General features: G+C 42.7%; 2 protein-coding genes across 2 annotated transcripts in view; both read left to right on the top strand.

The window, feature by feature from the left end:
• The first annotated feature begins 5771 nt into the window (after positions 1–5771).
• Positions 5772–27663, top strand: part of LOC132542421 (zinc finger protein 709-like) — a 215596-nt gene continuing 193704 nt past the window's right edge. The window contains exon 1 of the mRNA XM_060205017.1: positions 5772–5841. The gene's annotated coding sequence lies outside the window, so the exon portion shown is untranslated. The remainder of the gene's footprint in view (positions 5842–27663) is intronic.
• LOC132542418 (zinc finger protein 709-like) overlaps positions 6659–27663 on the top strand; it is a 43910-nt gene continuing 22905 nt past the window's right edge. Inside the window, exon 1 of the mRNA XM_060205009.1 lies at positions 6659–7106. Coding sequence (XP_060060992.1) covers positions 7092–7106 — 15 coding nt within the window. The 5' untranslated portion in view covers positions 6659–7091. The remainder of the gene's footprint in view (positions 7107–27663) is intronic.

Below are 27663 nucleotides of genomic sequence, written 5' to 3'. Positions count from 1 at the left end.
ATATCCCAAAGTCCAGTATCCACATTGAGCTGTTCCCAGCACTTTGACACTTGGAGCAATGTGTGTGCAGTAGACAGCCCAGCAATATACCACTGGAATCTGGTAGAAATTCAGGTGCAATACCAACTTCCACACAAGGACAGTGGAAGCCCAGAAAGGTCACGTGACTTCTTCCTGATTTCAATCCCTGGCAGCACATGTACCAGAGTGATGTCTGGTTCTTTCCTCTTCCTATCTTTCTCATGAATAAATAAAACATTAAAAAAATACTATTGAAACAACTGTTAACTTCCACCACTGTGAACCCTTTAGCTACTTTACTTAGACACAAGTCAATCCAGGAAATAGTGATCAGTAATTTGAAAAGTACTAAGAGAGGGGACTCATAACATAATATATAAAATGGGTAAACCAACAAGAAGAAATATTGGAGAAACTAACCAGGACAACAGTCCAGCTAAAAGCCCTCCAAAGGTTGAAGCACAAAATAACGAGTTCAACATCTAAACATTAGGTAAGGAAATAATCACAGGAGTTAGTAAAGAGTTTGAAAGAATTGTAATCAGAAACACAGGAACAACAAATCAGACTCTGAAAGAAAACACTAACTATCTTAAGGTTATTAGAGAGCTGAAAGCTGAAATAGCTGAGCTACAACTAGCTGAAGAAGCTACAACAGTATCAGAACAGGGAAACAAAATAAATGAACTCCAGAAAACAGTAGAAGGCAAAGAGAATATAATCAATGAGGCTAAAGACAGAATTAGCAAGATCGAGGATGAATTAGAGACAACTAAAAAAGAAGTAAGAGATCTCAAAAAGAGATTAAGAGATGCTGAAAACAACAACAGAGACCCATGGGATGACTTCAAAAGAAACAATATACGCATTATTGGCTTACCAGAGGAAGAAAGAGAAGGAGAGGAAGAAAGCATTCCTCAGGCCATAATAGCTGAAAACTTCTCTAGTCTAGACAACATCAAAGACATAACGATTCAAGAAGCCCAGAGGGTCCCAAAAAGAATTAACCCATACCTAAAGACACCAAGACATATGATGTTTAGAATGGAAAGGAATAAGGATAAAGAAAGGATCCTGAAGACTGGAAGAGAAAAACAGAGTCACCTACAGAGGAAAACCCATAAGATTAACATCAGACTTCTCCACACAAACACTACAGGCCAGAAGAGAATGGCAAGGTATCTATTGAGTGCTCAATGTGAAAGGCTTTCAACCAAGAATACTATATCCTGCTAGACTGTCATTCAGACTAGATGGAGGCATCAAAACCTTCTCAGACAGCAACAATTGAAGGAATCAACTATCACCAAGCCTGCCCTGAAAGAAGTTCTGAAAGGTCTTCTATAAACAGTTAGACCATCATAAATAGGACATATATCAGAACACTCTAAAACTCTACAAGAATGACATTAAAATATCTTCAATCTTTGATATCAATAAATGTCAATGGCCTGAATTCACCTATTAAAAGACACAGAGTAGGAAGATGGATCAGAAAATACAACACCCCCCCCAAATACAACCCAATAATATGCTGTCTACAGGAAACCCACCTAACTCAACAAGACAAACACAGACTTAAAGTTAAAGGATGGAAAACTATCATACAAGCCAATGGTCCACAAAAAAGGGCAGGGACAGCTTTTCTCATATCTGACATGATAGACTTTATAACAACCTCTGGGTCAAAGAGGAAATCAAGGAAGAAATCAAAATGTGTCGTTTTCGACGGGTTATGTTGTTTTCGCCGGGCTGGCTTCACGGGCAGGTAACAGACGACCAGGGACTCATAGTTGAGCTGTAGGCAGTATCTCTTTATTCATGCAGGACGCAGCACAATCTAAGCCGAGCTGAGCTAAACTAAAGGTAAAGTACTCTAAAACTCACAATGCTGTCTTTATATATACTTGACAAGTAGGGTGGAAACAGGGTGTGACATAGAGAGGGTGGAGAGAAAAGTGACTGGTGACAATCAGAGTGTGACAAGGAGGGGGGGTGGAGCAAAAACATATCATGAAACAGTGGGGATTGAACTAATGCCCTGGAGGGAGGTGCTTGTTAACAGCGGTTATATAAATAGAATGAAGTGGTTATGTAAATAGAATAGTGTTAAGCAGGGGGGATTTAAACCAAATGAAACAGAAGGGGTCTCATGCATACCAACAAAAATGTTTCGAGACTTCAATGAAAATGAAGACACAAGCTATCAAAATATTTGGGACACAGCTAAGGCAGTACTGAGAGGGAAGTTCATAGCTATACAAGCACACATTAGGAAACAAGAAAAAACACAAATAAACAGCCTTATTGCACATCTTAAAGACCTAGAAGAACAACAACAAAGGAACCCTAAAGCAACCAGAAGGACAGAAATCACTAAAGTTAGGGCAGAAATAAATAACATTGAGAATAAGAAAACCATACAAAAGATCAACGAAAGCCAGACTCACAAAATAAAAAAGGAAGAAGACCCAAATAAATTGGATAGTAAATGAAAGAGATATCACAACAGACACTGCAGAAATTCAACATATCATGCGAGGCTTCTATGAACAACTATATGCCACCAAGCTAGAGAACCTGGAAGAAATGGACGATTTCCTAGATACCTACCAACTTCCAAAACTAAGTTAAGAGGAAGTGGATAACATGAACAGGCCCATCACAGCTAATGAAATTGAAACAGTTATCAAAAATATCCCCAAAAATAAAAGTCCTGGACCAGATGGTTTTACAAATGAATTCTACAAAACTTTCAAAGAAGAACTAATACCTCTACTTTTAAAAGTCTTCCAGAAGATTGAAGACACTGGAATACTCCCTGCCAACTTCTATGAAGCCAACATCACTCTGATACCAAAAACAGACAGGGACACAACCAAAAAAGAAAACTATAGAACAATATCTCTGATGAACATAGATGCAAAAATACTGAACAAAATACTAGCCAATCGGATACAGCAGTATATCAAAAAGATTGTTCATCATGACCAAGTGGGGTTTATCCCAGGCATGCAAGGTTGGTTTAATATATGTAAATCAATCAATGTGATCCACCACACCAACAAAAGCAAGACCAAAAACCACATGGTTGTATCAATAGATGCAGAGACAGCCTTTGACAACATACAACATCCCTTTATGATCAAAACACTACAAAAAATGGGAATAGATGGAAAATTCCTGAAGATAGTGGAGTCTATATATAGCAAACCTACAGCCAACATCATACTCAATGGTGAAAAACTGGAAGCCTTTCCACTGAGATCAGGAACTACACAGGGCTGCCCACTATCACCATTACTATTCCACATAGTGTTGGAAGTTCTTGCCATAGCTATTAGGCCGGAGCAAGGAATTAAAGGGATACAGATTGGAAGAGAAGAAGTCAAAATCTCCCTATTTGCATATGACATGACAGTATAGACAGAAAAACATAAGGAATCCAGCAAGTAGCTTTTGGAAATCATCAGGCAATACAATAAGGTGTCAGGCTACAAAATTAACATTCAAAAGTCAGTGACATTCCTCTATGCAAACACTAAGGTAGAAGAAATTGAAATCCAGAAATCTGTTCCTTTTTCTATAACAACAAAAACAATAAAATATCTAGGAGTAAACCTAACCAATGAAGTGAAAGACTTGTATACTGAAAATTATGAGTCACTACTCAAGGAAATTGAAAAAGACACAAAGAAGTGGAAAGATATTCCATGTTCATGGGTTGGAAGAATTAACATCATCAAAATGAATATATTACCCAGAGCCATCTACAAATTTAATGCTATCCCCATCAAGATCCCAAGCACATTTTTTAGGAGAATAGAAAAAATGCTACAAATGTTTATCTGGAACCAGAAAAGACCTAGAATTGCCAAAACAATCTTGGGAGAAAAAGAACAGAACTGGAGGCATCACACTCCCAGATCTCAAATTGTATTATAGGGCCACTATCATCAAAACTGCTTGGTACTGGAACATGAATAGACACACTGACTAGTGGAACATAATTGAGAGCCCAGAAGTGAGCCCCCACACCTATGGACATCTAATCTTTGACAAAGGTGCTCAGACTATTAAATGGGGAAAGCAGAGTCTCTTCAACAAATGGTGTTGGAAAAAATGGGTTGAAACATGCAGAAGAATGAAACTGAACCACTGTATTTCACCAAATATAAAAGTAAATTCCAAGTGGATCAAGGACTTGGATGTTAGACCACAAACTATCAGATACTTAGAGGAAAATATTGGCAGAACTCTTTTCCACATAAATTTTAAAGACATTTTCAATGAAATGAATCCAATTACAAACAAGATTAAGACAAGTATAAACCTATGGGACTACATCAAATTAAAAAGCTTCTTCACAGCAAAAGAAACCACTACCCAAATCAAGAGAGCCATCACAGAATGGGAGAAGATCTTTACATGCCATACATCAGACAAGAGTTTAATAACCAACATATATAAAGAGCTTGCCCAACTCAACAACAAGACAGCAAATAACCCCATCCAAAAATGGGGGGAGGACATGGACAGAATATTCACCACAGAAGAGATCCAAAAGGCTGAGAAACACATGAAAAAATGCTCCAAGTCTCTGATTGTCAGACAAATGCAAATCAAGACAACACTGAGATACCACTTCACTCCTGTGAGTATGTTATACATCAGAAAAGACAATAGCATCAAATGCTGGAGAGGGTGTGGGGTCAAAGGAACCCTCCTGCACTGCTGGTGGGAATGTCAATTGGTCCAGCCTCTGTGGAGAACTGGCTGGAGAACTCTCAGAAGGCTAGAAATGGACTTCCTTGATGATCCTGCAATTCCTCTCCGGGGGATATATCCTAAAGAACCCAACATATCCATCCAAAAACATCTGTGTACATAGATGTTCTTGGCAGCACAATTTGTAATAGCCAAAACCTGGAAGTAACCCCGGTGCCCAACAACAGATGAGTGGCTGAACAAGTTGTGATATATAATCACAATGGAATACTACTCAGCTGTAAAAGATGGTGACTTCACTGTTTTCAGCTGATCTTGGATGTTCCATCGCTGGGGGGCAGCTGGGGGGCAGAGATGACCCGAACTGCCCCTGCGGCTACAGACAATGACCCACATAGTCAACGACTGCCACATCTCCAGATTCAAAGGAGGTCTCGAAACTTTACATCAGGCTCAACCTGAGGCTGTTGACTGGCTACGGAAGAAGGGCAAACGGTAGAAGAAGGATGGACCTTGAAAAAATCATGTTGAGTGAAATAAGTCAGAAACAGAAGGATGAATATGGGATGATTTCACTCTCAGGCAGAAGTTGAAAAGATCAGAAAAGAAAACACAAGTAGAACCTGAAATGGAATTGGCATATTGCACCAAAGTAAAAGACTCTGGGGTGGGTGGGTGGGCAGAATAGAGATCCAAGAAGGATTCAGAGGACCTAGTGGGGGTTGTACTGTTATATGGGAAACTGGGGAATGTTATGCATATACAAACTATTGTACTTACTGTTGAATGTAAAACATTAATTCCCCAATTAAAAAAAAAAACACACAGGAAGCCGACCCTTTACCACCAGGCTAGAGAGGCAGCCTTGGGCTCCAGGGCAGAGTCATCTCTGTTTCCGGAAGCGTCAGCTTAGGCCAGCCGCACGGGCTCCTGGGCCTTGTAGTTCCGACGGATCTCTTCCCGCAGCTGACGGCGAGGAGGCGGACTACAGCTCCCGTCAGGCCTTGCGGCACCACCGGGGTGCTGGCCGGCCGGTTTGAGTTGCAGTAGCTGCGAGTCGGCAGTGCAGAGTCCATTGCAAGGCGGCGTCAGGTTCGTCACAGCATGTGGGTGTCGGGTGTGGCGGGTGCCAGGCGAGGCCTCGGCGTGACGGGCCTTAATGACCGTGGGCTCTGGTGTGTCGGGATTGCGCCAGCCTCGCCTCTAGCCATTCTGCACCGCCTCCCTGCTGGTCTGGGTCCCGCTTCCTCTCGCCCCGCTTTGGGGCCCGCGGGGGCGCGGCGTGAGCCGTTGGGGTGGGCGCAGGGTATCTCTGGCAGGATCCGGCTGGGCTCCAGCGGGCGCGGACCCGCTGGGAGGAGCGGCGCTGAGCGCGGAGGCCTCTGGCCTTGGCCTCGGGTGAACCGGCGCATCTGCGCAGGCGCGGGGTTCCCGAGAGTGCACGCTTGCCTGAGCGGTTGTGCGGCTGCAGGTGGCCGCCAGCTGCGTGTCTGTGGCAGGGCGGGACTGGCCTGCTGGAGCTGGTCCAGCTGCAGGATCTGGTGCAGGGACTCTGTGGCTGACTCACGTGCTGCCTTGAGGCCAGTCGGGGAAACCTAGGCATTGGAGATGCTCAGACGCTATTATTTCAATACTTTATCCTCTCTTTTTTTTTGAAATGAGAACTGAGAACTGCTCAGCTCTGGTTTATGGTGTGCAGGGGATTGTATCTGGGACTTTGGAATCTCAGGCATGGGAGTCTGTTTGCATAACCATTATGTTATCTACCCCTGCCCTATTCCCTTTTGCTTCCCTTGTTGCTTTATTGTTGTGGTTGCTGTTGTTGTTATTGATGTTGTTGGATTGGACAAAGAGAAATGGAGAGAGGAAGGGAAGACAGAAATGTGGAGAGAAAGACACCTGCAGACCTGCTTCGCCCCCTTGAAGCTACTCCCCTGCAGGTGGGGACCCAGGGGCTCAAACGGGGATCCTTAGGCTGGCTCCTGAGCTTCACGCCACTTGCAGTTAACCCGCTGCGCTACCGCTTGACTTCCATTTACTAGATTTTTGTGGATGTTTTTGTTGAAGAAAAGTTAAAAGGTTGGAAGGAGATGTCAGTAGAATTTGTGGGCTTTGTCATGGTCTTATTAGATAGGATAACTCACTAAATGTTTCCATAACCTCTTCTGTTTCCATTGCACAGCTAGGGTGTTGTACCTTTTATTCACTACAGTATCTTCCATCTAGGGGCCATACTGTCCAGTGAAGAAGCTGTGCTGCTAGATTTAAACAGAGTCTCAAGCTATTGCTGTGATTGATCTTCCATTTTCTGGCCTGAAAGACATTCAAGGAAAGAGGAAGAGATGGCAGTTTCTTGGGTAAGTGACTTGCCCACATCAAAGTCTGTTTCTTTTTCCTCTTGAATAAGTTGAATTTTAATTGATATATGTTTCATTTACTGTTTCTTTTTTTCCCATCATATTTCTTTTTTTTTAATTTTTTTTACATTTATTTATTTATTTTCCCTTTTGTTGCCCTTGTTGTTTATCATTGTTAATGTTATTGCTGTCATCGTTGTTGGATAGGACAGAGAGAAATGGAGAGAGGAGGGGAAGACACAGGTAGAGAAAGAAAGACACCTGCGGACCTGCTTCACCACCTGTGAAGCGACTCCCCTGCAGGTCGGGAGCCGGGGGCTCGAACCAGGATCCTATGCCGATCTTTGTGCTTTGCGCCACCTGCGCTTAACCCGCTGAGCTATGCCCGACTCCCATCATATTTCTTTTTGTAATTCTGTCTCTCTCTGCCAGGGCACTGCTCTTTTCTGGCTTATGGTGGGTTAGGGAATAGAACTGGAACCTGAGAGATCAGGCAGAAATTTTACATTATCTCCCCGCCCTACTATTTATTTTCATATTTTTATTAGATAATTTTTATTTATAAAATTTTAATGATGTTGTCCGGGAGGTGGCACAATGGTTATGGAACTAGACACTCAAGCATGAGGTCCTGAGTTCAGTCGCCAGCAGCATGCGTACCAGAGTGATGTCTAGCTCTTTCTCTTCTCCTGTGTTTCTCATAAATAAAGTAAATAAAATCTTTTAAAAAAAATGGAAATGCTGACCAGACCATAGGATACGAGGGTGACAATTTCATACTTTCCCACCACCAGAATGCCATATCCTATCCCCTCTCCTGATAACTTTCCTATTTATCCCTCTGGTGGTATGGACCCAGGACCATTTTGGGGTCCAAAAGGTGGAAGGTCTGGCTTCTGTAATGGCTTCCCCACTACACATGAGCATTAACATTTCAATCCATACTCCCATCCTGTCTGCCTCTTTTTGTAGTGGGGCAGAGCTCTGGGGAAGCAGGTCTCTCTCTCTTTTTTTTAATTTAATTTAATTTTTTTGAGAGAGATGCAGAGAGAGAGATGGGGAGAGAGAGAGAGAGAAACAGTAGAGCACTGTTCAGCTCTAGCTTATGGTGGTGCAGGGGACTGAACATGGGATTTAGTAGCCTCAGGCATGAGAGTCTCTTTGCATAACCATTATGCTGTCTCCCCCGCCCAAGCAGGTCTCTCTTATTTTATTTTTTAAAATTATTTCAATGAGAGAGTCCAGCATAGTGCTCAACACTGGCTTACCTTGATGCTTGGGGTTGAGAGCCTCAAGTATGGAAGTATTTTGCATAACCACTATGCTATCTCCCCAGCCACTTACTCTTAAATCTCTAACTTTCTATTTAATATTATCACTGAGACCCAGTGTCACCATTGTTGAATGTCATTATATATATAGATACAAATATAAATAGATACAAGAAAAGGAGTGGGGGTGAAGACTTCTCTCTACAGCTGTTGGAGAGATGGGTCTTGAACACATCTTAGTTCTTACAGGTGATCATTTGTGGTCTCCACTTGGTATGCCACCATAAAGACCCTGTGAAATAATTGTTGAATACCAAGACATAACTCATGTTGTAAAATGCAACTTTGTCACACCCAGATACTGAGTTTCAAGCCCTGACAACACAGACATGAAAAGGAAACCTTCATGGGTGTTACTCTGGCGTCTTTCCTGTTTTGTTTTTTTTTTCTTTTTTTTTGTCTAATCTTCTATCTAGAGAAAATAAATAAAATTGTTCCACCCGGCATATTGGAATCATGTACAAATAAGCTGTAATAGAATAACTACTTCCTAAGGTTGAGAGTCTTCACTTTTCTCTCTCTTTTTTAACTTAATTTTTATTTTATTTATAAAAAGGAAACACTGACAAAACCATAGGATAAAAGGGGTACAACTCCACACAGTTCCCACGCAGGGTCATTGTGAGATGCAGAAGTCTGCCTTCTGTAATTGCTTCCCCACTGTACATAGACATTGACAGGTTGATCCATACTCCTAGCCTCTTTCCCTAGTGGGTTGGGGTTCTGTGGAATCCGTGCTCCAGGACACATTGGTGAACTTGTTTATTTTCGTTCTATTTCATAGGGTCTGTGGCTATACTAGTTTTTTTTTTTTTCTCTGAAACTACAATCTGATATGCAGGTGGATCCAAGTTATTGTCTGGGGAGATGATGTCATAGCTGGAAAAAAGGATCATAAAGCTGGATCAGAACAGAGAGTAGCTCTGAAGTATGAAAAAGGTGTCGGGGAGTTGGGCGATAGCACAGCAGGTTAAGCACAGGTGACGCAAAACGCAAGGATCCGCATAAGGATCCCAGTTGGAGCCCCTGGCTCCCCACCTGCAGGGGAGTTGCTTCACAAGTGGTGAAGCAGGTCTGCAGGTGTCTTTCTCTCCCCATCTCTGTCTTCCCCTCCTCTCTCCATTTCTCTCTGTCCTATCCAACAACAACAACATCAATCATAACTACAACAGTAAAACAACAAGGGCAACAAAAGGGAATAAATAATAAATAAATTAAAAAAAAAAAAGAAAATGTGTCTAAGTATTGTTGACTATAAATCCCATCGATTTGACCTGATGTAGGGCCCACAGTCAGCTTAGGAGCCTATGTGACATCTGCATGTCTGTAGATCTGTGCTCACATTCTGTGGTCATGAGTAGGAAGGTTCCAAGCTAGCTTAATATCAGGACCCATCTTCCTCAGGAGGTAGATAGAGTATGTTGTCCAGTCTACCTTCAGAGGATGAAACATTCTCTACCATTGTTGATCCAAGTTGAGGGCAAGCTTCTATGGGGGCCCAGAGAGGGGTCTATTTTGTTGTTCCTGACAGAGATGACTGGTATCAGAAGTTCTCACCATAGCAATCAGGCAAGAGAAAGGAATCAAAGGAATACAGATTGGAAGGGAAGAGAAGTCAAGCTCTCACTATTTGCAGTTGATAGGGTAGTATACATAGAAAATCATAAAAAAGAGTCTGGTGGAGGTGCACCTGGTTGAGCACACATGTTACAGTGTGTAAGGATCCAGGTTCGAGCCCCCAGTCCACACCTGCAAGGGGAGAGCTTCACAAGTGGCTTAGCAGAGCTGCAGGTGTCTTTCTGTCTCTCCCTTTCTTTTTCTTTTTAAATTGGGGAATTAATTTTTACATTCAACAGTAAGTACAATAGTTTGTACATGCATAACATATTTTCACTGCTGTATTACTGTAAAATAGTGAACAATTAATAACATTTCAATGAATACAATTGATTCTATGACCAGGATGCAGGACATTATTTTATTCAATAAGCCACAAAATCAGACATTAACAATAGATTTCACTAAAAATGTATAATGAAAAAAATTACAAATATTCAAAATTATACAAAGATCTCCAGGGAGTCGGCGGTAGTGCAGTGGGTTAAGCATGGGCAGCACAAAGTGCAAGAACTGGTTAGTATCTCAGTTCAAGCCCCCGGCTCTCCACCTGCAGGGGAATCACTTCACAGGCAATGAAGCAGGTCTGAAGGTATCTCTCTTCCTCTCTATCTCCCTAGCTCTCTTAATTTCTCTGTCTCTATCCAGTAACAAATAAAAAAAAATTTTTAACCTCGAATTAAAAGTAAAGTTAAAAAAGTGTAACAAAGGGGCTGGGATTGGGAGTCAGGAGGTAGCACAGCAAGTTAAGCACACACAGCACTAAGTGTAAGGACAGGTTGAAGGATAGCAGTTTGAGCCCCTGGCTCCCCACCTGCAGGGGTGTCACATCACAGGTGGTAAAGCTGGTCTTCAGGTGTCTATCTTTCTCTTCCCCCTCTCCATTTTTCTGTCCTGTCCAACATCAATGACAAGAATAAAGACAACAATAAAACAACAAGGGCAGCAAAAGGGAATAAATAAATATTTAAGTGCACATGCTACAATGAGCAAGGAACTGATTCGAGCCCCTGGTCCCCACCACCAGGGGGAAAGCTTTGAAAGTAGGGAAGAAGGACTGAAGAACTCTCTTTTGCTCTGCCTTCATTTACATTTCTGGCTGTCCCTATCCAATAAATAAAGGAGAGAAAATCTGGTAAAAAAGTAAATACTTTCATATAAATATAGTATGCCAAAACTAATGATATCTTTACAGCTATTTTGTATGTATTAATTGAACCACAATTTATTAATAGCAAGTTTTGGCTTTGTGTTTAAATTTTTCACTGAAAATATTGATCTTTTCTGAATTGTATATAAATATAGAAATTATATATAATTTCTAATTATCATAAAAATATAGATACTGATAAATTAGACTTTTAAAAAATATTTTTTTTATTTATGAGAAAGTATTGTTGTGTGGGCCACAGAGATGAGAGAGAGGGGGTCTGGAGCAAAGAGGGAACACAAATCTTTTTATTTTTTTATTTTTTATTTATTTAAGAAAGGATTAATTAACAAAACCATAGGGTAGGAGGGGTACAACTCCACACAATTCCCACCGCCCAATCTCCATATCCCACCCCCTCCCCCGATAGCTTTCCCATTCTCTATCCCTCTGGGAGCATGGACCCAGGGTCATTGTGGGTTGCAGAAGGTAGAAGGTCTGGCTTCTGTAATTGCTTCCCCGCTGAACATGGGCGTTGACTGGTCGGTCCATACTCCCAGTCTGTCTCTCTCTTTCCCTAGTAGGGTGGGTCTCTGGGGAAGCTGAGCTCCAGGACATATTGGTGGGGTCTTCAATCCAGGGAAGTCTGGCCGGCATCCTGATGACACCTGGAACCTGGTGACTGAATAGAGAGTTAACATACAAAGCCAAACAAATTGTTGAGCAATCATGGACCCAAAGCTTGGAAAAGTGGAGAGGAAGTATTAGGGAGGTACTCACTGCAAATTCTAGTGTACTTCTGCTTTCTTACTTTGGTGCCATACTCCAAACTCAGTCAATTTCTGCTTTGCGTTTCTACTTTTTTTTTTTGTTTTTTTTTACATGAATAACATTCCCCAGATTCCCATTTAACAATACAACCCCCACTATTTCATTCATCATTTTTCATGGACCTGTATTCTCCCCACCCACCCCAGAGTCTTTTACTTTGGTGTAATACTCCAATTCCATTTCAGGTTCGACTTGTGTTTTCTTTTCTAATCTTGTTTTTCAACTTCGGCCTCAGAGTGAGATCATCCCGTATTCATCCTTCTGTTTCTGACTTATTTCACTCAACATGATTTTTTCAAGGTCCATCCAAGATCGGCTGAAAACGGTGAAGTCACCATTTTTTACAGCTGAGTAGTATTCCATTGTGTATATATACCACAACTTGCTCAGCCACTCATCTGTTGTTGGACACCTGGGTTGCTTCCAGGTTTTGGCTATTACAAATTGTGCTGCCAAGAACATATGTGTACACAGATCTTTTTGGATGGATGTGTTGGGTTCCTTAGGATATATCCCCAGGAGGGGAATTGCAGGGTCATAGGGTAGGTCCATTTCTAGCCTTGTGAGAGTTCTCCAGACTGTTCTCCACAGAGGTTGGACCAATTGACATTCCCACCAGCAGTGCAGGAGGGTTCCTTTGACCCCACACCCTCTCCAGCATTTGCTGCTGTTACCTTTTCTGATGTGTGACATTCTCACAGGAGTGAAGTGATATCTCATTGTTGTCTTGATTTGCATTTCTCTGACAATCAGAGACTTGGAGCATTTTTTCATGTGTTTCTCGGCCTTTTGGATCTCTTCTGTGGTGAATATTCTGTCCAAGTCCTCTCCCTATTTTTGGATGGGGTTATTTGTTGTCTTGTTGTTGAGTCTGGCAAGCTCTTTATATATGTTGGTTATTAAACTCTTATCTGATGTATGGCATGTAAAGATCTTCTCCCATTCTGTGAGGGGTCTCTTGGTTTGGGGAGTGGTTTCTTTTGCTGTGAAGAAGCTTTTTAATTTGATGTAGTCCCATAGGTTTATACTTGCCTTAGTCTTGTTTGTAATTGGATTCGTTTCATTGAAAATGTCTTTAAAATTTATGCGGAAAAAAGTTCTTCCAATATTCTCCTCTAAGTATCTGATAGTTTGTGGTCTAACATCCAAGTCCTTGATCCACTTGGAATTTACTTTTGTATTTGGTGAAATACAGTGATTCAGTTTCATTCTTCTGCATGTTTCAACCCATTGTTTCCAACACCATTTGTTGAAGAGACTCTGCTTCCCCCATATAATAGTCTGGGCCCCTTTGTCAAAGATTAGATATCCATAGGTGTGGGGCCTCATTTCTGGGCTCTCAGTTCTATTCCACTGGTCAGTGTGTCTGTTCATGTTCCAGTACCAAGCAGTTTTGATGACAATGGCCCTATAATACAGTTTGAGATCTGGGAGTGTGATGCCTCCAGTTCTGTTCTTTTTTCTCAAGATTGTTTTGGCAATTCTAGGTCTTTTCTGGTTCCAGATAAACATTTGTAGCATTTGTTCTATTCTCCTAAAAAATGTGCTTGGGATCTTGATGGGGATAGCATTAAATTTGTAGATGGCTCTGGGTAATATATGCATTTTGATGATGTTAATTCTTCCAACCCATGAACATGGAATATCTTTCCACTTCTTTGTGTCTTTTTCAATTTCTTTGAGTAGTGACTCATAATTTTCAGTATACAAGTCTTTCACTTCTTTGGTTAGATTTATTCCTAGATATTTTATTGTTTTTGTTGCTATAGAAAAAGGAACTGATTTCTGGATTTCAATTTCTTCTAACTTAGTGTTTGCATAGAGGAATGCCACTGACTTTTGAATGTTAATTTTATAGCCTGACACATTACTGTATTGCCTGATGATTTCCAAAACCTTCTTGCTGGATTCCTTAGGTTTTTCCATGTATACTATCATGTCATCTGCAAATAAGGAGAGTTTGACTTCTTCTCTTCCAGTCTGTATGCCTTTAATTCCTTGCTCCTGCCTGATTGCTATGGCAAGAACTTCCAACACTATGTTGAATAGTAATGGTGATAGTGGGCAGCCCTGTCTAGTACCTGATCTGAGGGGAAATGCTTCCAGTTTTTCACCATTGAGTATGATGTTGGCTGTAGGTTTGCTATATATAGACTCCACTATCTTCAGGAATTTTACATCTATTCCTATTTTTTGTAGTGTTTTGATCATAAAGGGATGTTGTATTTTGTCAAAGGCTTTCTCTGCATCTATTGATATGACCATGTGGTTTTTGGTCTTGCTTTTGTTGATGTGGTGTATCACATTGATTGATTTACATATATTAAACCAACCTTGCATGGGATAAACCCCACTTGGTCATGATGAACAATTTTTTTGATATACTGCTGTATCCGGTTGGCTAGAATTTTGTTCAATATTTTCGCATCGATGTTCATCAGAGATATTTGTCTGTAGTTTTCTTTTTTGGTTGTGTCCCTGTCTGCTTTTGGTATCAGGGTGATGTTGGCTTCATAGAAACTGGCAGGGAGTATTCCAGTGTCTTCAATCTTCTGGAAGACTTGTAAAAGTAGAGGTATTAGTTCTTCTTTGAAAGTTTTGTAGGATTCATTTGTAAAACCATCTGGTCCAGGACTTTTATTTTTGGGAAGATTTTTGATAACTGTTTCAATTTCATTAGCTGTGATGGGCCTGTTCATGTTATCCACTTCCTCTTGACTTAGTTTTGGAAGTTGGTAGGTTTCTAGGAAATCATTCATTTCTTCCAGGTTCTCTAGCTTGGTGGCATATAGTTGTTCATAGAAGCCTCGCATGATATGTTGAATTTCTGCAGTGTCTGTTGTGATTTCCCCTCTTTCATTTACTATCCGATGTATTTGGGTCTTCTCCCTTTTTTGTTTTGTGAGTCTGGCTAAAGGTTTGTCAATTTTGTTTACTCTTTCGAAGAACCAACATTTACTTTCATTGATCTTTTGTATGGTTTTCCTATTCTCAATGTTATTTATTTCTGCCCTAACTTTAGTAATTTCTGTCCTTTTGGTTGCTTTAGGATTCCTTTGTTGTTCTTCTTCTAGGTCTTTAAGATGTGCAATCAGGCTGTTTATTTGTGCCTTTTCTTGTTTCCTAATGTGTGCTTGTATAGCTATGAACTTCCCTCTTAGGACTGCTTTAGCTGTGTCCCAAATATTTTGATAGCTTGTGTCTTCATTTTCATTGAACTCTCGAAACATTTTGATTTCTTCCTTGATTTCCTCTTTGACCCAGACGTTGTTAAGAAGTGTACTGTTGAGCTTCCACATTTTGGCACTGTTACTAATCTTTTGTTGATTGTTAAGTGTTAGTTTAATTCCACTGTGGTCTGAGAAGGTGCTTCGGATTATTACAGTGCTCTTGAATTGGCTGATGCTGTCTTTGTGGCCTAACATATGGTCTATCCTTGAGAATGACTCATGTGGATTTGAGTAAAATGTGTATTCCAGTTTCTTGGGATGAATGAGTCTGAAAATGTCTAATAGTTCTAGTTTATCTATCTCTTCATTTAGCTCCCTTATGTCTTTACTGATTTTCTGCCTGGATGATCTGTCAAGTTGAGATAGTGGGGTGTTGAAGTCCCCTACTATGATTGTGTTACTGTTAATATATTGCTGTAGCTCTTTCAGTAGAAGTTTGATGTATTTAGATGGCTTCTCATTGGGTGCATAGATATTAATAATTGTTAAGTCTTCTTGATTGACTGATCCTCTGAGCATTAAGTAGTGTCCATTCCTATCTTTTTTAATCTTATCTATTTTAAAGTCTATCATGTCAGATATGAGAATAGCTGTTCCTGCCCTTTTTTGTGGGCCATTGGCTTGAATGATAGTTTTCCATCCTTTCACTTTAAGTCTGTGTTTGTCTTGTTGAGTTAGGTGAGTTTCCTGTAGACAACATATTGTTGGGTTGTGTTTTCTGATCCATCTTCCTACTCTGTGTCTTTTAATAGGTGAATTCAGGACATTGACATTTATTGATATCAAAGATTGAAGATATTTTAACGCCATTCTTATTGAGTTTTAGAGTGTTTTGATATATGTCCTATTTGTGGTGGTCTGGTTGTTTATAGGAGACCTTTCAGAACTTCTTTCAGGGCAGGCTTGGTGATGGTTGCTTCCTTCAACTGTTGCTTGTCTGAGAAGGTTTTGATGCTTCTATCTAGTCTGAATGACAATCTAGCAGGATATAGTATTCTTGGCTGAAAGCCTTTCTCATTGAGCACTCAAGAGATATCTTGCCATTCTCTTCTGGCCTGTAGTTTTTGTATGGAGAAGTCTGCTGCTAATCTTATGGGTTTTCCTTTGTAGGTGACTTTGTTTTTCTCTTGCAGCCTTGAGGATCCTTTCTTTATCCTTATTCCTTTCCAATCTAAGTATGACATGTCTTGTTGTCTTTAGGTCTGGGTTAATTCTGTTTGGGACCCTCTGGGATTCTTGAATCTTTATGTCTTTGGTGTTGTGTAGACTAGAGAAATGTTCAGCTATTATGGCCTGGAGAACGCTTTCTTCCTCCCCTTCTCTTTCTTCCTCTGGTAAGCCAATAATGCGTATATTGTTTCTTTTGAAGTCATCCCATAGGACTCTGTTGTTGTTTTCAGCATCTTGTAATCTCTTTTTGAGATCTCTTACTTCTTTTTTAGTTGTCTCTAATTCATCCTCAATCTTGCTAATTCTGTCTTCAGCCTCATTGATTCTATTCTCTCTGTCCTCTACTGCTTTCTGGAGTTCATCTATTTTGTTGCCCTGCTCTGATACTGTTTTAGCTTATTCAGCTAGTTGCCTTCTTAGCTCAGCGATTTCAGCTTTCAGCTCTCTAATAACCATGAGATAATTAGAATTTTCTTCCATATTCTCATTTGTTGTTCTTGCATTTCTGATTACAATTTTTTCAAATTCTTTACTCACTCCTGTTATTATTTCCTTAGCTAATGTTTAGATGTTGAACTCGTTGTTTTGTGCTTCACCCTCTGGAGGACTTTTATCTGGACTCTTGTCCTGGTTCAAGTCTCCAATATTTTTTCTTGTTGTTTTAACCATTTTATATAAGTTAACAGTTTTTTCAATTCCTGAGTTGGAGTCCAGTGGTGTAAAAGCCTTTTTTTTTTTTCCCCTGTAGGCCATGGGAGCCTGAGGGCTTTTAAACTATCAATAGGCTTCTTAGCTTAATCACTGACTCCTGACCAAGAGATAAAGCAGGGTGTGGCAGAGATAATCCAGTGGTTATGCAAAGAGACTTTCACAGCCCCTCAGCTATGCCACTGAGGTATAGGTCTTCTCCTGAGTTTCCAGGTTAGATCTCTGTCCCCTGGTGTCCCTCCCTGTTGCTGCTTCAGATTCTGAGGGTAGTAGCAATGGAGACTCAGAGTTGCACTTGGTGAGTCTCTGGGGAGTCCTTTCCTCCCTTCAGCTGTCCCCTTGTTGGTGGAGCAGACTGGAGGTGGTGTCTCCATTGACAAACTGTTGAACTGTTAGCAGTCACTTAATCTCTCCTTAGGCCCCTCTCTTCTCTCTGTCACCAGCCACGCGTACTCACGGGTGATTTACTGGGTTTCTGTGGTCATTCTAGTCCTGTCTTGTTTCGGTCCGGGTGGTCTCCTTTGGTATTCCTAGTTGATCCGGGAGAGGAGAGGAGAGAAAGCGATCTGCTGCTCGTAGCTCCGCCTCCCGGGAACACAAATCTTTATTTGCTCTGGTATCTCAGATTTGGGTGCTAGAGAAGCAGGTTGGGCCACGTGGAGGTAGAGAAAATGGCTGCCTAACGCAGTAACCTTTCCTGCGTCTGAACACCGGAGTCGAGCGCTGGCAAGAGAACAAGGTGCGGAAGGAGACAGGCTTTTATAGGAGCAGCTTTCGCGATAATGGGGAGATGGAGGAGTAACCGTAGCACTCCAGGATAGGATAATAACTCTAGTGAGAATGGGAGGGGGGAGGAGTAACCAAAGCAATCCAAATATCTCGGGGATATAGACAATGCCTTGAGGGCACAACATGGCTGAACAGGCACTCCGAGAATTCCCAACTCTCATGGGAACTAGCAGTAGTTTGAGGGGACAACATGGCAGATGTGACTGCATCGGCACAATTTCCCAGCATCTCCCCCTTTCCTTTTATCTAATGGCCAGGGCAACAGTCTGTAAAGTCTATTAACTACTCAGGGTCAGTCTATGAAAAACCATCAACGTGAAGGGAAGGAAGCTGTTGTAAAATTGTCTAAAGTGTCCAAAGGGTATACCAGCAAAGTCCGATAGAAATCTCAGTCCAAAGTAGGCGACTAGGGGGAGAAATGGCAGGGGATGAAATGCTGCATGAGGAAGGTCAGGCTCTGGAATTCCGCTTTTCTGTAGATTGAGCTGGATCCGCCAAAACGTGACAGGCAAAGCAGAAGCAGGAAAGGCAGACAGGCAGTAAAAAAAAGTTCTGTCCTTGGAGTCTGTGAATCAGTTTCTTCAGATTGCATCAGGTGACATATAGGGTTTCGGGGGGGTGTGCCACTGTAGTCGTGCCATCCAGTGGGTGATGTCAGGGTGTGCAGGGGTCCAGATGTTTTTTTTTTTCGGGATTCCTGTGGAAGAAACAAAAACAATCTGCTTCTCGTGGTTAGCAGGGTATCTGATTTGAATTTTTTATAGAAAAAGAGGTTTGGTGCCTTAGCCAACTGAGTATTGGGGGATATATCTTTCCTATTTATTAATTATTATTATTATTATTTGTCATGGTAATAAGCCGTTATCTGGAAGGTCCTGGGTGATTCATGGGGAAAAAGAACTTTTAACAAGGACTCTAAGGTATAGGGAAGCGGGATCTTTTATTTTATTTTTTTTTGTATTTTGCCTTTTGTTGCCCTAGTTGTTTTATTGTTGTAATTATATTGTTGTTATTACTGATATTGTGGTTGTTGGATAGAACAGAGAGAAATGGAGAGAGGAGGGAAAGACAGAGAAGAGGAGAGAAAGAGACACCTGCAGACCTGCTTCACTGCCTGTGAAGCGATTCCCCTGCAGGTGAGGAGCCAGGGGCTCAAACTGGGATCTTCAAGCCAGTTCTTGCACTTAGTGCCACCTGCGCTAAACCCGCTGTACCACTGCCCGATACCCAGGAACTATATTTTAACATAAACTCTGTGGCCATGCCAATAGCAACCTTGAGGGCACATGTGGCTCCCCACATGTCCTCCTTTCTGATATCATGTTTTGATGTTTGGCGGACATTGTTTTGTGGCAGGGCGGACTGTGCCTGTCTTAGGCTGGGGATCATCCTTCCTTCTTACCCATCATTGGAACACCTGGTCATTTTTGCCCAGTAGTACCAGGTGCCCTGTCTTAGGTTGACTGGATAGTGCTAGTTTCCTCTTACCCGTCATTGGCTAGCCAGCCCTCTACATGGTGGACGTTCTGATGGAGGGGGGCAAATCCTCCACAGCAACTCAATATTCTGTCATGTCCAGCCTATGATAGTGAGTTTGTATAGGTTGCATCTTTATGGCATCAATCTGTTGCTGCAAAAATTCCATGAGCTTGTTAAGAATTATAGGACCGTGGTCTGGGAGGTGTCACAGTGGATAAGGCGTTAGACTCTCAAGCGTGAGGTCCCAAGTTCTATCTCTGGCAGCACATGTACCAGAAAGATATCTGGTTCTTTCTCTTTCCTCCTCTCTTTCTCATTAATAAATAAATTAAAATGTTGAAAAAAAGAATTATAGGAACTATTGTAAGCAGAAGTAAAACAAGCTAGGGTCCCACAACTAAGGGTAGACAGGTAAGGAAGGGGGAATGTATCCATTGGTATGAAGAGTTGGGATCATATATTAAGTCTAAGGGAAGCAGTCAGTGGATGTGATGTCTAGGGGAACAGTCATTTGTCTTTGGGGGTAGTAAAGGATGTCCATGGCATGGGTGATGTTATAAAGGGAAATGTCTTTAAATTGTTGGCTGACAAAGGCATGGCTTATGGTGGCAAGACAAGATACCCCAGTTAAGTTTACAAGAATATGTGAATGTTGTTAATTTACATAGGTTGTGCATGGAGGAACTTCTTAGAGTTTAATACCTTGCCATATGAACAGATGATTCCTCATATGAAGGTTTGATAGCTGTAATCACTTGTGAAAAATAAAACTTGTAACAAGTTAGAGGTTTACTATAATTGACTTTGGACTATAGACAGACTCAGGTTACTTAGAGAGTTAATGCATGTTAGTGACAATGGTTTTGACATTTAGAGTACTCTGAGCAGATGGGTCATACAAAAATTTTTGGTCATTCAACACACTCACAAAACACAACTGGCCAGTCATAACATAAGACATTCAGGGAAGGGGTAGGAGAGAGGGCTCTGTGAGCCAACTTTTATAGGTTCTGCCATGTCATATTATGGATCCTGGGGTGTATCCTACGGCTAGTCCTCTTGTATTTCTTGTTCTTCAGGGATAACAGTGCCATCATGAGGGTATTGTCGGACATGGCAGGCAGGAATCCAGACAGGTTTAGAATAATTATGAGGGAAAATGCATGCAAAACCTCTTCCCATGGTCAATAGAGGGTCAGGCCCTTTCCAAATTTTATCAAGTGGGTCTTTCCATTTGACCTTAATAGATGGGAGAGTAGATGGTGTTTGCCAGTGAAGAATAATAGGAGGTATGTCTGAATTATTGTAAATATTAAAAGATTTAACACAGTTAATGCTTTTGCTCACTGGATATTGGGGGGGTACATTCCTCCTTTATCTTTATTTAATTGAGCCTTAAGGGTTTGATGGGCCCTCTCGACAATTCCTTGTCCCTGTGGATTATAGGGAATGCCTGTGGTATGAGTAATGTTCCAGAGGGAACAAAAAATCTTTAAATTGTTTGCTGGTAAACGCATGTCCATTGTCAGTTTTCAGTTAAGGAGGTACGCCCATCACAGCAAAACAGGAGAGCATATGGCTTATAAGCTTTTTTGAGCTTTCTCCTGTCTGAGCTGTTGCCCACATAAATTTAGAAAAGGTATCAATTGAGACAAGCACATATTTTTGTTTGCCAAAGTTTGGTATGTGGGTGACATCAATTTGCCAAATAGCATTAACTTTTAAGCCTCGGGGGTTAACACCAAGAGTCTGCATAGCAGGTGTTTTTATGAGACTTGCACATGAAGAGCATGTAGCAAGGATATGTTTTAATTGTGGTAGAGGAACATCAGGAAATTGAGCTCGAAGGCCTTTAAAATTAACATGCTTAGGGAATGAAAGTCAGCAGGATCAGAGACTAGGAGAGTTCCTGTGGAGGCAAGGCGGTCAGCTACAGCATTCCCTTCGGACAGGTCACCAGGAAGAGGGCTGTGGGAACGAAGGTGCTGAATATACAGTGGTTAGGTTCGAGAACAGAGCATAGAGGCGATTTGAATCAAGAGAGGGGAAAGTGGGTTGTCATCAATTTTCACATAAGAACGAGCAAGCCATGTAAGTTAACAGTATACACACTGTCAGAAAAAAGGTTGAAGGATTCTGGTACAGCTTTTAATGCAAGGAAAACAGCATAGAGTTCTTTGTACTGAGGGGAATTCTCAGAAAGCTCAGTAAAGAGAGGTTTAGGGGTTTGTTTGTCCAAGTAATATATAAGGGCAGCAGCTCCCTTTTTTCCACCATCAGTGAAGACTGTAGGAGCAGAAGGAATGGGATCTCGAGAGAAAAGTTTAGGTGCTAGTAGAGGCAAAAGAGGTAAAGAAGCTATCAATTTATTAGAAGGAAAATGGTTATCTATTTGTCCTGGAAACCCCACGAAGCTTATGGCAAAGCAGGAATGATGGCGTATAAGCTACTCTGTATCTGTGAAAGAAAAGGGCAGAATAATTAAATCCGGTTCTTTCCCTAAGACCTACACAGACCTATTTCTCCCTTGGCGAACCATGAATGCTAACGTGTCTATCTCAGTGAGGAATCTTGGAGCTCCTACTGGCATGTGAAGCCACTCGAGAACCCCATGGTCTTGCCACAATGCCCCTACTACTGTGGGGGGTGGAGTTAAAGATTAGAAGGTTTACCGGAGAGGAGGGGGAGAATCGAACAAGGTGCGTGTCCTGGAGGGCCTGGTTAACCCTTTCCAGTGCCGAGGAAGCCTCGAGAATTAACCTACATTTTGAGGAGGGCTGTTTGTTTCCTTTTAACAGGTCAAACATTGGTTGGAGGCAGCTTGTAGGCAGATGAAGATACTGCCTAAGCCAATTTAAATTTCCAAGAAAACTTTGTAAAGAAGCAAGAGTGAGGTTAGAAGGAAAAGTAACACTAGGTTTTAAGGGATGAATTTGTGTTAGAGAAATCTCTAAACCTAAAAAAGATATTGGAGGAATTAGCTGTATCTTCTCAGGAGCCACATTAAGGCCGCTTTTCTTTAATGCAGGAATGAGAAAATCACGTAGAGCACAGAGATCTGTATCTGATTTTCTCCATATTAAAACATCATCCATGTAATGAAAAACATTAAGGCCCTTATGGATATATGGAAAAAAGGCAGATTTAACAGCCTCTTGGCAAATTGTGGGACTATTGGCCATGCCCTGGGGCAGCACTACCCATTCAAATCTATCGGCAGGGCTGGCGTTATTAATAGAAGGAACAGAGAAGTCAAAACATTTACAATCTTGCAGATGCAAGGGAATAGAGAAAAACCAATCTTGTATATCAATAGCTATGATTGGAATTCCTGTGTGAATTGCAGAAGCAAGAGGCAAACCCCTTTGGGGGAGCCCCAGCCCTGCATGGTTTTATTATCTTCACGGAGATCTTGGAGGAGGCGCCATTTTCCTGAGCGCTTTTTAATCCCAAAGACAGGAGTATTCCATGGGCTTCGAGAATGATGAATGTGTCCCAAGGACAACTGCTCTTGGACGAGCTCCTTTAAAATTTCTAGCTTATCCCTAGGTAAAGGCCACTTTTCCACCCTGACAGGCTCATCAGAAATCCAGCCTAAGCGGGGAGTTTGGCTACAAACAGTGGCAGTTAGTATTGGTGGTGCTGATTAGATCTGGTCTCGCAGGAGTGGGTGTTATGCTCTGCAGAGGCATCTGTGGATATCCTAACATCAAGACATTCCTGAAGATCCCTGCCCAGTAGGTTGGTGCTAATATGAGCTACCAAAGGGCGGAAGTGTTCGGTAGAACCTTCCAGGTCTTCCCACGTGAGCGAATCTAGTGTGCGAAATGATAGGGTCACTGTTGTATGCTTTACATTGGGTTCTAGTTCTCCCCCACCAAGAGAATTGGATCAGTCCAGTTAGTTTCGCGGGCCTGCTTGGCCCAGCCCCTAAGGAACCCCGCCAGAGTCCCCCAGTTGTAGTGTTGGAGAGTGACAGAGTTTGAGAGTTCCTGAGTTGGAGAGTAAGAGAGAGTGCTTGCGCCGCCGCAAAGAGACAGCAGAGTTCTGTTTGGTGATTAGTTTGTCTTAGTTTATGAATCGTTGTTCCTGAATAAAGAAATACAGTTTCCCTGCCCAGCCGTATGTCTCTGGTCGTCTCTGTTACCTGCCCGTGAAGAAAGCCCGCCCAGCAAGAGCCGCCAAATTTTTAACAACAAATGGCACCCACGTGGACCTGACCTGCGCATCTCTCAGATAAGTAAAGACAATTGGCTACCTATGCACTATGGCCTTCTCTTCTGCTTGTGAAGACATCTCCAAAGACCTCTGCTCTTTCTTCACGAGACTCTTTTGCTGTTTCTGGAACATTTATCTCTGGACCACTCTGTGGTTTCCACTCGCTCGGGCGAACTCAGAACAGCCAGCGGGAAGAGCCAGCAGGTGGGAGGCGAGGCGCGGAGCTGCTGTTTCCACCTGGTTAAACAGCCAGCCAGCTGGCTGCGCCCAGACAACCCCGCGCACCGCGCCTGTAGCCCCACAGCCCGCAGGAGGCCGACGCCAGCACACAAGAGCCCCAAGAGCCCGACGCCAGCACGCAGGAGCCCGATGCCAACACGCTGGAGCCCGATGCCAACACGCTGGAGCCTGATTCCACCACGCAGGAGCCCGATGCCAGCACGCAGGGCAGCCCACAGGAGCCAGCTCTCCACTGCGTGGTACAGGGCACTGGACGTGTGATCCCTCCACGCTGCTCGGCCACTGCGAGCAGGGCAGCAGACATGTCAGGGCCATGGGGCAGGGCCGCGGCAGCCTATCATGGCCGCCACCCCTGGGCACCTAGGCCCATGCCTTCTACAAAACTGGCCCGCCTGCCCTCTTGCTATGAATTCTGGAACGATCCTGGACCTCCTGGACCCCCGGGCTCCCTGCCGAAACTGGGCACATGAGATCTCCAGCCGCCGGTCCGGTCTGAAGGCAGACAAGCTGGAGTACGCAGAGATTTGTGCAGAGATCACAACCTGCAATTCCTAGAAGTGAAGCTGCGCGAGAAGCCACCTCCGGATGGTGAACCCCCCCCCAACAACTAAGACAGTACATATCTAAATTCGTGTTTAAAATGACATGTCTTCCTAACAAAGGTTTCTCTCCTTGTGTATTAATGACCATGTTTATGTGTATGTTTCAAGTTTGGTAAACAGTAACTTTAAGGCTAAATTCTTACTAGACAAAGTTAAATGAAAAAGGTTTTCAACGTAATTCTCATAAAGATAAAAATAACTTACATTTAAAGTCTGAGGTAAAAATTAATTAACAATCAATATATTTTAACTAAGTTGGTCCAAACAAAAGGTTAAATAGACTTGTTGATATGTAAAACTCTCCATTACCTTCTCTATTAGAAATGGTAGATCGCACAATGGCTATGCTAATTATTCTCATGCCTGAGGTTTCCTTTCCTGACTCCATCTTGAATGGGTGTAACAAAAGGTTAAAAAGACGTTGTTGCTATGTAAAAGTCTCAAATTCCTTCTCTATTAGAAATATGCTAATAAGTTTTGTTTCATAGTAAGTAAATTGCAGCCAGCTGCCTTTTGGACTCTAGGCCGTTCCCCGCCCCCATGCAAATGCCCGTCAAGGCAAGTATGCCCCCCAGAGGCAAGAAATTATTTTTTTAAGCTGATAAAGTTTTGCCCACAGAGGCAAAAAAATGGCCGGCCCCCTCAGGCCTTCCCTTGGCAGCACACTGGTTCTTGTTACTTGCTTACATGTTTCTCCATGTTTGTGCCAGTTTCTTTTTTAAAAATGCCTGTATGATATATGTTTCTGTTCACCCCACACCCTTGATACTACAGTCATTTAGTTAAAAAGAAAAGGGGGAATTGTTGTATGCTTTACATTGGGATCTAGTTCTCCCCCGCCAAGAGAATTGGATCAGTCCAGTTAGTTTCGTGGGCCTGCTTGGCCCCGCCCCGAAGGAACCCCGCCAGAGTCCCACAGTTGGAGAGTTGGAGAATGACAGAGTTTGAGAGTTCCTGAGTTGGAGAGTAAGAGAGAGTGCTTGCGCCGCCGCAAAGAGACAGCAGAGTTCTGTTTGGTGATTAGTTTGTCTTAGTTTATGAATCGTTGTTCCTGAATAAAGAAATACAGCTTCCCTGCCCAGCCATATGTCTCTGGTCGTCTCTGTTACCCGCCCGTGAAGCAAGCCCGCCCAGCAAGAGCCGCTGAATTTTTAACAACAGGTCACCTCTCCTACTCCATGTGTACTGGGAACAGGGAGGAGTTCCCAATCTTGGGGAAACCTCTGCTTGCCTTAAAATAGTCTTTTCTGCTCCCGTGTCAATAAAACATTTAAAAGGAATATTGCCAATCCTTACTGTCACAGAAGGGTGACCTCATTCTAAAACAGGAGTGGTCTATAAAATCTCAGGCCCCGAATTTCTACCATTCACGGGCGTGCCATCTTTGTGAAAATTTGACCAACAATCTCTCTTCCTGTGAAACCCTTTACGACATCTTGGACAGACCATACGTGGCTTCTAGCTCCCTGACTGAAGGCGGCATTGTCCTGATTGGAGGCGGGGTTGCCCTGACTGGAGGCGGGATTGCCCTGACTAGAGGCGTGGTAGCTCTAACTGGAGGCGTGGTCGCAGCTTATCTGGACATTGGTTACTCCAATGCCCTTGGCAACCGCACTGAAAGCAGGTCCCATTTTAACTACGTGGGATAACTGAATAAACCTGTGTCGTAGCGGGTGCCCCATAATTGCCTGATGTAAGTTCCTGTATCGCTAAAATCCAATTATCTGGTTGTAGGTGTTTAAGACTAAGGCATGCCTGACGGAATTGTGGTATCATGCCATCCCAGACAATAGAACGCAGGAAGAAAGAGAGGATTTCAGGATTATAAACCTTTCTCTCTAAGGTTTGCCCCACCCTTGAGATGAAATTTGCTAATGTTTCATCAGTGTTTTGGCGAGAGTTAGTGGGAACTGAAGAATCTACATTTGTTGGGGTCACCCTTTCCCATGCTTGTGTTGTGCAGATGCGTACCTGTTCAAAACAACCATTTGGAAACTTAGCTTCTGCCTGCTGAGTTCCAGATTCAAACACTCCTGCTCCAAACAAAGCATCAAAATTCCATTCTACCTGTTTATCACTATTTTCCTGAGATTGTCTAGAGCATTCATCACGGAAGTATACTGTCCACTGTAGGTAGAGGGGGTCTGGGAGTGCAGCACAAACCAGGTCTTTCCAGTCCTGGGGGGTGTTAAGGTGCTGGTAAAAACTCCTTAAAATGGACTTGGTCCATGGAGCATGAAAACCGTCCTCCTTCACGGCTTTTCTTAGTTCTCTAAGCTGTTTGAAGGAGTATGGATGCCACACCTGAGGATTTTGTCTAGTTGGGGCCACATTTACTGGGAAGGTGTGGATTTGGTTCGATGACACTGGGGAGAGATCGACGGAAGTGGAAGGTGCTGTAGTGGCAGGGGAAACTGAACACTTATCTACGGGGATGGAGCTCTTAGGGTGGACTGCAAATGGTTTAAGGTCCCTAAATGCTGAAAAAATATCCTTTAACTCTCGTATCTCAGCCACAAGTTCTCTTAATGATGAGGTGTCGGCAGGGTTGAGGAGTTGAAGGAGAGGAAGCCACAGGGTCTCTTAATGATGAGGTATTAGCAGGGGGACGAGTCAAAGAAGCGGAAGCCGCAGCAAGAGAAACCGAACCCGTGTCTGTGGGAACAGTGGGGGAGGGGTCAAAGGAGCGGCCCAACATGTGTCTGTGGGGGGAGGGGTCGTGGAAGCAGAGGCTGCTGCAGAAGAAACCAGACACGTGTCTCCAGGGGCAGTGGCGGGAGGGGTTGTGGGAGCGGAAGCTGCCGCAGGAGAAACCGAACACATGTCTCCGGAGGCAGCGGTTCTGGAGCTGACTGCAGAATGCTTAGGGTGTTTTAAGTCTTAAGCAAATATCCTTTAACTCCTGTATCTCAGCCTCAAGGTCACTTAACCTTTTTGCAGGAGGCCTTGTACATATCCTGAAAATAGTAAATACAGCCATGAGGACCCATGGTGTAGCGAAAATTAAAGCATCTCTGAGATCAAAAGCCTGTCCCAGGAGAGAAGGATAGAATGTCTGGGACACCTCCTCATAAAACGGAAAAAATCCCATGGTGGAGGGAAACGCGGGGCCACAGAGGTGGGCAGATGCCACTTACCTGTGTCTGGGCGGCTTTTCTGGACCTCAGGGTGGGCGTGAGTGCAGGACACGTT

Source organism: Erinaceus europaeus, chromosome 13 (genome assembly GCF_950295315.1).
Source record: "Erinaceus europaeus chromosome 13, mEriEur2.1, whole genome shotgun sequence".
Lineage (NCBI taxonomy): Eukaryota > Metazoa > Chordata > Mammalia > Eulipotyphla > Erinaceidae > Erinaceus > Erinaceus europaeus.
Note: the sequence above shows the minus strand (reverse complement) of the source record. Positions and strands in the feature narration are given on the sequence as shown.